This window comes from Armigeres subalbatus, chromosome 1 (genome assembly GCF_024139115.2).
Source record: "Armigeres subalbatus isolate Guangzhou_Male chromosome 1, GZ_Asu_2, whole genome shotgun sequence".
NCBI classification, from domain to species: Eukaryota; Metazoa; Arthropoda; class Insecta; order Diptera; family Culicidae; genus Armigeres; species Armigeres subalbatus.
In genome coordinates this window covers 166,695,369-166,707,374 of record NC_085139.1, presented here as the reverse complement: position 1 = coordinate 166,707,374, position 12,006 = coordinate 166,695,369, and the positions used below count along the sequence as shown (strand labels likewise).

The following is a 12,006-nucleotide window of genomic DNA, read 5'->3' as shown; positions in this document are numbered from 1 at the left end:
TGCCGGTTTTCACCGTCACTAATCCGAATAAACCAGGCAAAGTGAGATTGGTGTGGGACGCGGCAGCTACCGCATTCGACAAATCGCTCAACTCTGCACTCCTCAAAGGTCCAGACCAAACATGCTCCCTGTTTACAATCCTGCTCAAGTTCCGAGAAGGGCGCATCGGTCTCACTGGAGATATTCGCGAGATGTTTCACCAGGTGCTCATAAAGGAGGAAGATCAAGCAAGCCAGCGTTTCTTCTGAAAAGGAAGAGCTGGCGAAGTCGAAATCTATGCTATGAGGGTTATGACGTTCGGAGCCTGCTGTTCACCGAGTAGCGCGCAATTTGTCAAAAACATAAACGCAGAACGGTTCAAAGAACAATTTCCGGCGGCATTTGACGCTATAACAAAGGCTCACTATGTAGACGATATGCTGGTAAGCATTGAATCTGAAGAAGAGGCAATTCAGCTAGCTGAAGACGTGAGATATGTTCACGCAGAAGGAGGGTTTGAGATCCGAAATTGGATAAGTAATTCGACGAGTGTACTGGCAATGCTGAATGGATCGAGTATTGAAGAGAAAAGTCTGGACCTCACCGCAGAGATGTCCACTGAAAAGGTCCTGGGGATGTGGTGGAACACAACGTCAGATATGTTCACGTATAAGGTTGGATGGAGTCGCTACGATAGCGCCCTATTGCTAGGTCAGCGGTACCACGAAAAGAGAGGTCTTGCGCGTATTGATGACGATCTATGATCCTATAGGACTGATTGCGCACTTCCTCACATATCTAAAAGTTATTCTCCAAGAAATATGGCGTTCGGGGATTCACTGGGATGAAACTATCAACGACGAAGCTTTTCGGAAATGGGCCCTCTGGCTAAAGGTTCTCCCAAACGTTGAACAAGTAAAGATTCCGCGATGTTACCGAGTTCGAATAGCTGCAAATGAAGTTGATGAAGTTCAACTTCACACTTTCGTCGATGCAAGTGAAAACGCCATGGCTGCCTATGTGATGTTAAGAATCATCAGAGAACAGGAAATCGAATGTTCATTAGTTGCATCTAAAACACGCGTGGCACCGATCAAGTTCACATCTATTCCCCGTCTGGAACTTGAAGCCGCAGTAATCGGAGCAAGATTGGCTCGAACAGTTTGTGAATCGCTATCTCTTGAACCAAAAAAAAAGTTCTATTGGACAGACTCTCGTGACGTTCTCTGTTGGTTGAACTCAGACCATCGACGGTATACACAATTCGTCGCGTACCGGGTCAGTGAGATACTAGAGTCAACGGAAGCTACTGAATGGAGATGGGTTCCAAGTAAACAAAACGTTGCCGACGAAGCTACAAAATGGACTGGCCTGCCAGATTTGTCTCCCGAAAGCCGTTGGTTCAAAGGACCCAATTTTCTTCAGCGCAAAGAAAGCCAGTGGCCACAACAATCCAACCTAACACGTTCGACCAACACCGAGCTTCGTCCGATGTTCTTAGCACTTCACCGTACAACAGACCAAGCCATCTGTTTGGAGAACTATTCCAGCTGGTCTCGACTGATTAACATCGTCGCCTATATCCAGCGTTTCCTGAAAAACTTTGCGCTTAGGCACTTACGTAAAAAGCCAATAATCAAAGATCCACTGTCTAGCGAGGAACTTCGTACGGCTGAAGGCTATATCCTGCGTCGTGCCCAATCTGAAGGGTACGCAAATGAAGTCGCCACACTACAACGAGTCAACATCAGTAACTCTACTGCATTCCCGAAGACCAGCTCTATTTACCAACTAGCACCATGGCTAGATAATCGTGGAATTATGCGAATGAGGACACGAATTGGCGCATGTCGACATGCTTCAGATGATGCCAAGAATCCCATAATTCTGCCCAGAAATCACCACACCACCAATTCTTATTATAAAGCACTACCACGAGCGGTACCACCACCTGAATCAAGAAACAGTCGTAAATGAACTTCGGCAGAAATATAGAATCCCACACTTACGAGTCTGTATCTCTCAAGTACGAAAAGCATGCCAGCGTTGCAAAAATGACCGTGCTATACCCCAACCTCCAATCATAGCCGATCTTCCACCAGCACGCTTAGCAGCATTTTCACGTCCGTTCACATATATTGGCATTGACTATTTTGGACCTATTGAAATAGTAATTGGATGTTAGTGACCTGTCTAACAATACGCGCAGTTCACATTGAAGTTGTCAACTCTCTCAGTACAAGTTCTTGTATTATGGGTCTCCGCAACTTCATCGCCCGTCGCGGAACACCAAGAAAAATCTATAGCGACCGTGGGACAAACTTTATTGGAACTAATCGACATCTGAAAGAAACGGAGAATATGCTGAGCCAGGAGATGATGATGAGAGAATTTACTAGTCCGGAGCTGGAATGGATATTCAACCCTCCCCTATCACCACATATGGGTGGTAGTTGGGAAAGGCTTATACGCACAGTGAAAACTAACTTGATGGCCGTATGCTCAACACGGAGGTTATCTGACGAAGTCCTTCGTAATTTACTGGCGGAAATTGAGAATACGGTGAATTCCCGCCCGTTAACACATGTACCGATCGATGACGACTCGGCCCCCGCTCTAACGCCCAACCATTTTCTTCTCGGCTCATCCGACGGTTCCAAACCACTTACCGTCCTAGACGATAAAGGACCCGTTCTGGCGCAAAACTGGTGTACATCACAGATCCTGGCTAACCAATATTGGCGGCGGTGGATAACCGGATATCTACCAGAAATTACTCGCCGCACCAAATGGTTTCAGCATACGAAACCAATTGCCGTAGGCGATATAGCAGTCATCGTGGATCCCAAGATGCCCCGAAACTGCTGGCCAAAAGGGAGAATCATCAACGTACGAGTTAGCAAGGACGGACAAATTCGTTCTGCCACCCTGCAAACTGCATCTGGAGTTTACGAACGACCTACGACGAAGTTGGCGATTTTGGACGTACGGCGCGACTGAGATAAACCAAACGAAGTTGGTGTACCCTGAGGGGAGTGTTGGCCGACCCTATTATGGCGACCAGCGCACCTTTCGTCTGCTACTCATATTGATGGCTAGTGTCAGGTATAGGTTTGACAAACGGGTGAGTGTATACGAAGGAGAGAATAATAACAAACCCTATGATTGCACGAAATGAATTCAACCTAAGATTATCCATTATCGAATTAGTTTCTAAATTCTTATAACTAATGTTAAAATTATACACAAATTGGCAGTAAAACACCAACATTCTGACAGTGCTATTTGTCGAAACCACGTTGCTCAAGTAATTAACTATTACTCACAAGGATCTGACCAAACGACCTGCTAGACAAACTCGACCTTCAACTTGATTACAGGGAACTAAACAAAAATTATATTATGTTGATTGTAATCAACGGGAATTCTCTTTCAAAATTATAATCCTCTCGTTCCTACTACATAACCGCAAGAACAGCCGTCTGTACGAAGAGGATTATAATTTTGAAAGAGAATTCCCGTTGATTACAATTAACACTCATCAAATGCTTTAGCCAAGCAAGCCTTTGGCACAGCAGAGTGCGATTGAATTCGCATTCTATACCGTCCCGCCCAGTCCGTTACTGAAGGGCATGGAGTGCGATCCTCTTCGTTTAATAAACAATGTGCACTCGCTTGGCTGTGGATATACAACAGTAAAGCACATGTGGAGATTGGGCAAATCAAGCATCCGAAAGATATTCAATTTGCAAAAAAGAGAGCTAACCGCGGTAGAGGTTGGTACTCGGAATCTGATGGCTTTTCCGCAAACGTGACCTTGTTGTGTAGGGGTTATCACGCCTATCTTGAGAGTAGGAGGTTGAGGGTTCGAGTCCCTCCAAGAGACGTGGATTCTTTTTCGCAAATTTCATATCAATTTGTCCATTTCGAAACATATGCTGTGCATTTTTTCTCAGTCCCCGGCGCGATTCGAACGAACTGGAGTGTTAGCCCGAAATCTTCACACAGTTTTGCACACCATCCGACCACAGATCCGACGTTGCTTTGATAAGTCTGGTAAGCTTCCCAAGGAAGCTGTTCTCGTTCATAATTTTCCATAGCTCTACGCGGTCTATACTGTCGTATGCCGTCTTGAAATCAACGAACAGATGGATTTGCCGTACAGTAAAGATCTGGTCCGTTGTCGAGCGGCCGTCAACGAAGCCGTCTTGATAAATAATTTCCCACGAACTCATTCACTAATGGTGACAGCCGTCGGAAGATGATCTGGGATATCACTTTGTAGGTGGCATTAAGGATGGTGATCGCTCGAAAGTTCTCACACTCCAGCTTGTCGCCTTTCTTGTAGATGGGGCATATAACCCCTTCCTTCCACTCCTCCGGTAGCTGTTCAGTTTCCCAGATTCTAACTATCAATTTGTGCAGGCAAGTGGCTAGCTTTTCCGGGCCCATCTTGATGAGCTCAGCTCCGATACCATCCTTACCAGCTGCTTTATTGGTCTTCAGCTGTTGGATGGCATCCTTAACTTCCCTCAAGGTGGGGGCTGGTTGGCTTCCATCGTCCGCTGAACTGACGTAGTCATGTCTGCCTTGCTTTCACTGCCTGTACTCTCAGCTCAAATGTTCCTCGTAGTGCTGCTTCCACCTTTCGATCACCACACGTTCGTCCGTCAAGATGCTCCCATCCTTATCCCGGCAAATTTCGGCTCGCGGCACGAAGCCTTTGCGGGATGCGTTGAGCTTCTGAAAGAACTTTCGTGTTTCTTGAGAACGGCACAGCTGTTCCATCTCCTCGCACCCCGCTTCTTCCAGGCGGCGGGTCTGCTGTCTCCGCTACCGTCTATAACGTTCCACGTTCTGCCGGGTACCTTGCTGCAGCGCGACCGCCCGTGATGCGTCCAGAATATGTTTGCACTCTTCGTCGAATCAATGCTTTGACTGTTTTCCAGCATTTCTCAAGAGGGGCCCCATTGAGCTCACCCTCTCCCAGCAACGCTGCCTTGAGATGCTGCGCGTATGCAGTGGCGACATCAGGTTGCTTCAGTCGCTCTAGGTCGTACCGCGGCGGTCGTCGGTACCGAACATTGTTGATGACGGATAGTTTTGGGCGCAGTTTAACCATCACCATATAGTGGTCAGAGTCTATGTCTGCGCTACGATATGTCCTGACGTCGTTATTGTCGGAGAAGTGCCGTTCATCAATCAGAACGTGGTCGATTTGTGATTCTGTCGGCAGTGGTGATCTCTAGTTGTACTGATACGGGACGCTGTGTTGGAAGTAGGTGCTGCGAATGGCCATATTCTTGGAGGTGGCGAAATCAATTAGTCGTAGGCGTTTTCGTTCGTCAACCGGTGAGCGCTGAACTTTCCAATAGTCGGTCTAAACTCCTCCTCTTGCACAACCTGAGCGTTCAAATCTCCTATGATGATTTTGACGTCGTGGCTTGGGCAGCTGTCGTACTCACGTTCCAGCTGCGCGTAGAATGCGTTGTTTTCATCATCAGTGCTTCCGGAGTGAGGGCTATGGACGTTGATTATGCTGAAGTTGAAGAACCGGCCTTTGATCCTCAACCAAAGGGCTTTCCGATGACCGTTCGAGGGATAAATTTGCCCAGAAATAGCATGTACAATATAGTAAATACAGTTGGGATCATCAGAGCACATATTTGCAAGCAATTTTATGTTTCATAACACGAAACTCGAAAATTTGGTCCCAAATTGAGAAGCTCAAACAGTAGCTCTTAAACACAGGTTCCCCGGGGACTAGAGTGATCAATTTGGATGAATCACCCCATGGGTTTGTTATTGGAACCTACAACTTTCGTTTGATGCCTAAAGATTGAAAATCGGTTGAAATTTGAGTTTTTGTGATCGTGATGAAATCTTGGGTCCAAATGAAACCCAATGCACAATGTGTCACTTTTTTTGTGGCGCCTCTCCTAGATGTCGCTGTAAGCTGATTTTCTCGGGAAATCTTAATTTCCGAAAGTTAGGAAAAGTCAGAATTTTTCAGATTTGTATCTCGTTGCGTTACAAAGTTACAGCGGTGTTTTGGGTGTGCTTGGGTCGAAATGGACCCCAATGCACTAGGAAGGTTAATAGATGTATCAAACATAAATTAAATTCTTTATTTGAAACCAAAGTTTTCGAAACCTTGGGAGTTTCTGTTGAAACAAATTTTGGACAATTCTCTTTTATTGCTGCCTACATGCCTTTCCAGTGCAATGGACAGCAAAGGAATTTGTTGAGAGCTGATCTTTCAATTCTAACTCGTAACAAATCCAAATTTTTCATAATTGGTGACTTCAATGCCAAACACCGTTCATGGAATAATGCTCAAAGCAATTCCAATGGTAAAATTTTATTTGAAGATTGTTATACTATTCAATATCTCAATTGACCAACTTGTTTTTCTTCCAGTCGAAATCCTTCTACAATTGATTTAGTTTTAACGGATTCAAGTCAGATGTGTGGCCAATTGGTAACTCATGCTGACTTAGACTCTGATCACCTTCCTGTGACATTTGAAATCTCACAAGAAGCCATTAACAATCCAATCAGCTCTACTTTTAATTATCATAGAGCTGATTGGGATTTATATAAAACGTATATCGATAGGAATTTTGATGTTGATATGCCTCTCGATACCAAAAGTGATATCGATAATGCTCTCGTATCTTTGACAAATTTAATTGTCGAAGCCAGAGGCATTGCAATTCCTAAATGTGAAATTAAATTCAACTCCATTATTATTGACGACGATCTTCAGCTACTGATCTTAAAAATGTGAGGCGAAGGCAATACCAAAGAACTCCCGATCCCGTGTTGAAAGTTAATTGGCGAGATTAGCAGATTAGATTTTAATGGTAAAACTGCCTTTCTCGCATTTAGCCAAGACACCAACCTTAGATGGCGTTGATATGGTTCGATGTAAATGCAACGGTCGAAAGATATAAAATTCAGTAGTGATCAACTAGGCTTTGATTTCTGTCGAATGAAACTTGTTGCAAAAAATCGGCTAAGGATTACTGTATGGAAAGTTGTCTAATGTTTTTCTTAGCTTCTGTGCACACACACATACACACATACATACACACGGATAGACAGACATTTACTCAGCTCTTCGAGCTGAGTCGATTGGTATATAGCACTATGGGTCTCCGAGGCTTCTATAAAAAGCTCGTTTTCGGAGTGAAATGATAGCCTTTTGGTACAACTTTGTTGTACGAGAAAGGCAAAAGCGTTTCGCTATTCTGAGAAATACCAACTTTGAGAATAATGCCTCGAAGTTGGATCCCAGTTCGAAATCCATTTGGAAATATACGAAAATTCTTAAAAAACCTCAAAGCCAATTCCAGCACTTAAAGAGGGAAATAAAGTTTTATTGACAGATGGCGAAAAGGCTCAAAAACTTGCTCAGCAGTTCGAGAGTGCCCATAATTTTAATCTAGGTCTCACTAGTCCAATTGAGGATCAGGTTACACGGAGCTTCGAAGACATTCTCAATCAAGGAAATGCTAATATCATCTTCCAAACTTAGACGCACATGTTCATGATAGAATTAGAGGCGAAAGTATAGAATTGATAGTTCCGTTAGGATACGGCAGGCATGAAGAATGTTTTTATAGAAGTCGATTTGAAAGCGAGCGGAGGGCAATATTTGTTATGGCACATATCACACGACCTTCCTTCTGCCAAGCTCCCGTATGAAGAGGGAGGGAAGAATATCAGTGTGGAAGCTGATATATCTCCACTGGCAAAAGGAAAGTGGTTTGATTTGCTCATATGCCATCGCGTGCGGAAGGATTTTCTATCGACGAGTGCTGTGCACAGCCTTATGTGCCGACACCTTCCTAAAACCATTTTAAATACTGATGGCAGTGAGATATTGTAAAAACAAGGCCGAATATATTCAATTACTCAACGCAAAGTAATTTGAGCAATCAACATAAATTAAAAATGTTGCATGTAGGAATTGTTGGGTTAATTTACTTTTCATCAATTTAAAAGTTATGTGAAATATCGCATACCCTTATCACGGTTTGGCGAAACCGTCGAAAACAGCTTAGTCAGATTTACTTAACTGGAGCACGGTGGATTGACATGTTCAAACGTGCTCACATATTGGACAGTGTACGATATAGCGGTACATAGCCGCGATCGTCATTGATGATGATGCATTGGCGCATATGTATAGGACACTAAGAAAAGAATTTGTTTGGGCGAGGAGCGCGGAATAATAACTTAGCCAAAATGATAGAGACAATAAGAGTCTTCATTGAATCTGCATACACGTATACAGGTGTATTGATATAAAGGGGTTTGTTGCCCAGTATGGAAAACAGAGAGAACATGATTTTGTTCTTACCAATATAAACTTGAAAGGAAATATTGATTTTGGGGTCTGAGTGGTTCGGATAAGAAAGAGCCGACCCGAAGGGGTAATGATTCTTTAGGGAAAGGGGAATTTAATTCAAAGCCCAGTTGAAAGAAAGAGAAAACAATTGATTGATTGATTTTTAAGAGTATACTTAACATCAAAGAGTAATACAAGCGGTAGCTGTTAATAGCTCGGCGGTATGATGCGTTGTTTTACAAAAGAACCCATGCTGGGTCTGAATACAGATTTTTAAGTGAAGATTTTCACAACTCCGTTGGTTTAGTAGTATCATGCATTATGAAACATTTGGGACTTGTTGAACATTACTCTGTGAGACAGTAATGTTCAAGTTTAGGTGTAAAGAAAGGGACAGGACTTAGAGATACTCATTTTATACAAAAGATATATGAATTAATACATTAGTAAATTGAAGTAGCCACTTGAATGTGTGCTCGAAATAAGAGAGTTTTAGAGAGTGAAAAGAGAACAGAATGTTCCCCATAAAAAATACTCTCGACTTTCCCCCAGATTAGATCGGTTCACGTCGGTAGGGTCGACCGATCTTGTTCCCGACGAATTTATAGATTGTTTCACCGAGCCTTATGGGATTTTACAGGGGGGCCTACCGACGCGACGACAAACGAAATCGGCAGACTAAAATCGACTAAATCAAATAAAGAATAGGTCAATTTCCTTTTCACTGATGTATGACGAAAACAGACAAAATAGAGTGATTAATTGATTTATTAAATTTTATTATTAAGCGAACCAGACAAAATGTATCGATTGATCGGTGAGGAAAAAAATAAAATCAGATCAAATAGGTGGTCTAATCGATTCATTAAATAATATCATTGAGCGAACCAGACCAAGTCCATCGAATAATCGGTAAAAAGAATAACCGAATCCGACAAAATAGGGCGTTTAATCTGTTTAATAAATTGCCTCGTCGAACAGATCAGACTTAATCTGAAGATAGTTCGGTGTAGTAAATAATGAAAACAGACGAAATCTGTGGTTTGATCGATTTATTATATTTTATTAATGTTCGAACCAGACCAAATCTTACGATTAATCGGTGAGGAAAATAATCAAATCCGACGAAATATGTAGTTTAATCGATGATTTTAAATGGGTGGCATGGGTAATTGTTTCAGGAACTTCAGCACACACTTTGGGTCGAACGGGATCGTCTTCAAACCTCATCATTCTGTAAGAGAAAAAGTTATTGTTATATTTTCTGGAGGTGTTTGCCCCGTTCCATAAAATCGCGGAATATCTTTGAAAACTGTAACATAACTTCATAATTTTGTCCATATGAACAAAGTCCTACAAACTCTTCCTTGACCCGGAAAAAAGTTGTAACTACCAGCACAGAGCTACCAGGTACTCGTTCACTTTAATGAATTTCAAATTAAAAAATACAAAATTAACGAAAATGTAAGAATATTGGTACAGGTAATCCTTCATTCCCTTCTTTTACGAAAATGTTTCATTTTTCGTTTCTTAGCTGTGATCCTAATCCGTGGACATGATTGGCCAAGGAATACGCGAGCCTTAAGATGATAGTAAAGCTCCTTGAAGACCCAGTAATTCAAAATACGAGGGATCCAGGATATAATAAAAGCTTTTCACTTAGTTTGGGATCTTGTTGTTTAAACATATATATATATTAAAATTGACCAAAATTTATACCTTACCATGATTAACAGCTTATTTCGAGAGCACCAGTCTCCCGGGATGTTCCTGAATATGCGTCGATCTGAAAATTTATTAAATAAAGTAACAATAATCGAATAAATATCAAATACTCACTTTGCTTCATTTGCTTCATTTGGACCCGATGTCGTCTGTTCAATAATCATACGATCAAAATAAGCACCAAATAAACAATCAATCGATTATTTTACCGATGAAATAGGCAAAGGGTTACTCTCGACTTAATCGTACAATAAATCTGGTGACGAAAATATGTAGCCTACGACAATTGACGTCGTCGGTCTAAAAATAGGTCACTTTAGTAGACACCCGATTTCGTCGAATGATCGTGAAATTTCAGAACTGTCAAATTTTTTATGGGGTTTTCCAAGAGAATTTCAAAGGGGACATCAAAAAAAGGGGGCAAAGTTTCGTAAAGTATGGAAGTCCAATATTAAGGCTGAATTAGCTAATCTATGACAAGAAATTAAATAACTATTGAAAAAATTTGGAATCAAAAGGAAGTTGTTTCAGAATTTATGGATTTTTCAAATAAGCTGATGAAGCGTTTCGTGCAAAAGAGCTTTAGGGAGCATCCATAAAGAATGCAAAGTTGAGTAATGAATGGAACCTCAAAATTGAGGATATTTACGAAGTTAAAATTAAAACCACATAGTCTGAATAGATAAATGTGGGATGAGGAAAATGGTTACGTTATTTAAGGATTCTTGGACCTTTCGTGGGGTCTAAAGTCCAGTCTGATGCAATTCATGAAATCATTATGAAATTCAGAACTCGGATTGACTATATATACCGTGCGCTTTTCCAAGCTCGGGGTCAGTCCCAAATATTCAGCAGCACCTTTATTGGAATTCGGCGCTTTCTAGGTTTCCCTAGCCGGCCTACCGAACACTCCAATTGAATCAGGGTTGTCCCTTAGACACCTCGACACTCGTGACTAGTGCACGAATCGAGATCTAAGTTGAAATTAATTAACTCTGTGAAAAAACATAAGTGAACAGTTAAAAAGTCCGTCGCGGTAAAGTCGAAAAACGGTGTTACAGTCTCAGAATAAGTATCGATAAACAAAATGTGTTAGTATCTCTGGGAAAGACATTGTCATACGGGAAATAGTGCAAAGTTTGTAAAAAGGAAAATATTCGAGTTTATAATTATACGAAAAGTGTTAATTGTAATAATTGTAATAAATAAGTGCTAAAATGTAAAAGAAGTTTATAATTGTACAAACAAGTGATACATAAATAATAAAGTTTTATTCTAACCGTAGTTGAGTGTTTGAACTAGAAAAACCGAAAGACCAGTGCCGCGCCGTCGGCTTAGAACGCTTCATATATCGTGGTAGAAGCGTTTTAATATTCCGCTCGGGACATTTCCACTCCGCTTCAGCTGTCTCCAAATTTTTAATATGACACCAGCATTTAGTCGAATAGGATTTTTACTGCACAGTTCTGTTTTCTCATTGCGTCCTTTTATCCATTGCGTCATACTTATCAAAAAAACTTCCTGAAAGCTCTTTATCCTTTTTGGTTAATTTCTTTAACAAATGTTTTCAATTGGCGTACCCCTCAGATAAATGGAAAAACGCCAAAGTTGTTCCAATTTTGAAGCCGGCTGAGGCTTCTGGTTATCACCCAATCAGTTTGCTTTCTTCAATGAGCAAACTGTTTGAAAAGATTATTTAAAATAGAATGATGGTTCATATTTAAGGCAATTCTATTTTTGCTGATGAGCAATTTGGTTTCAACCACCCATCAGTTATTAAGAGTTTCGAATTGAATTCGACTCAACAAATCTGTAGGATATTCGACTTTAGTTGCTCTTCTTGATATAGAGAAAGCATTTGACAATGTTTGGCATGAAGGGTTGATTGTAAAATTGATGATTTTTATTTTTCCTCTGTACATTATTAAACTGATCCAAAATTATTT

The 12,006-nt window shown here is 41.4% G+C and overlaps 1 protein-coding gene across 1 annotated transcript; it reads left to right on the top strand.

The window, feature by feature from the left end:
• Nucleotides 1–281: 281 nt before the first annotated feature.
• LOC134206735 (uncharacterized) lies at nucleotides 282–743 on the top strand. Its single transcript, XM_062682463.1, has one exon. It carries the CDS (start codon nucleotides 282–284, stop codon nucleotides 741–743), a length of 462 nt encoding a protein of 153 aa, XP_062538447.1.
• Nucleotides 744–12,006: the final 11,263 nt, after the last annotated feature.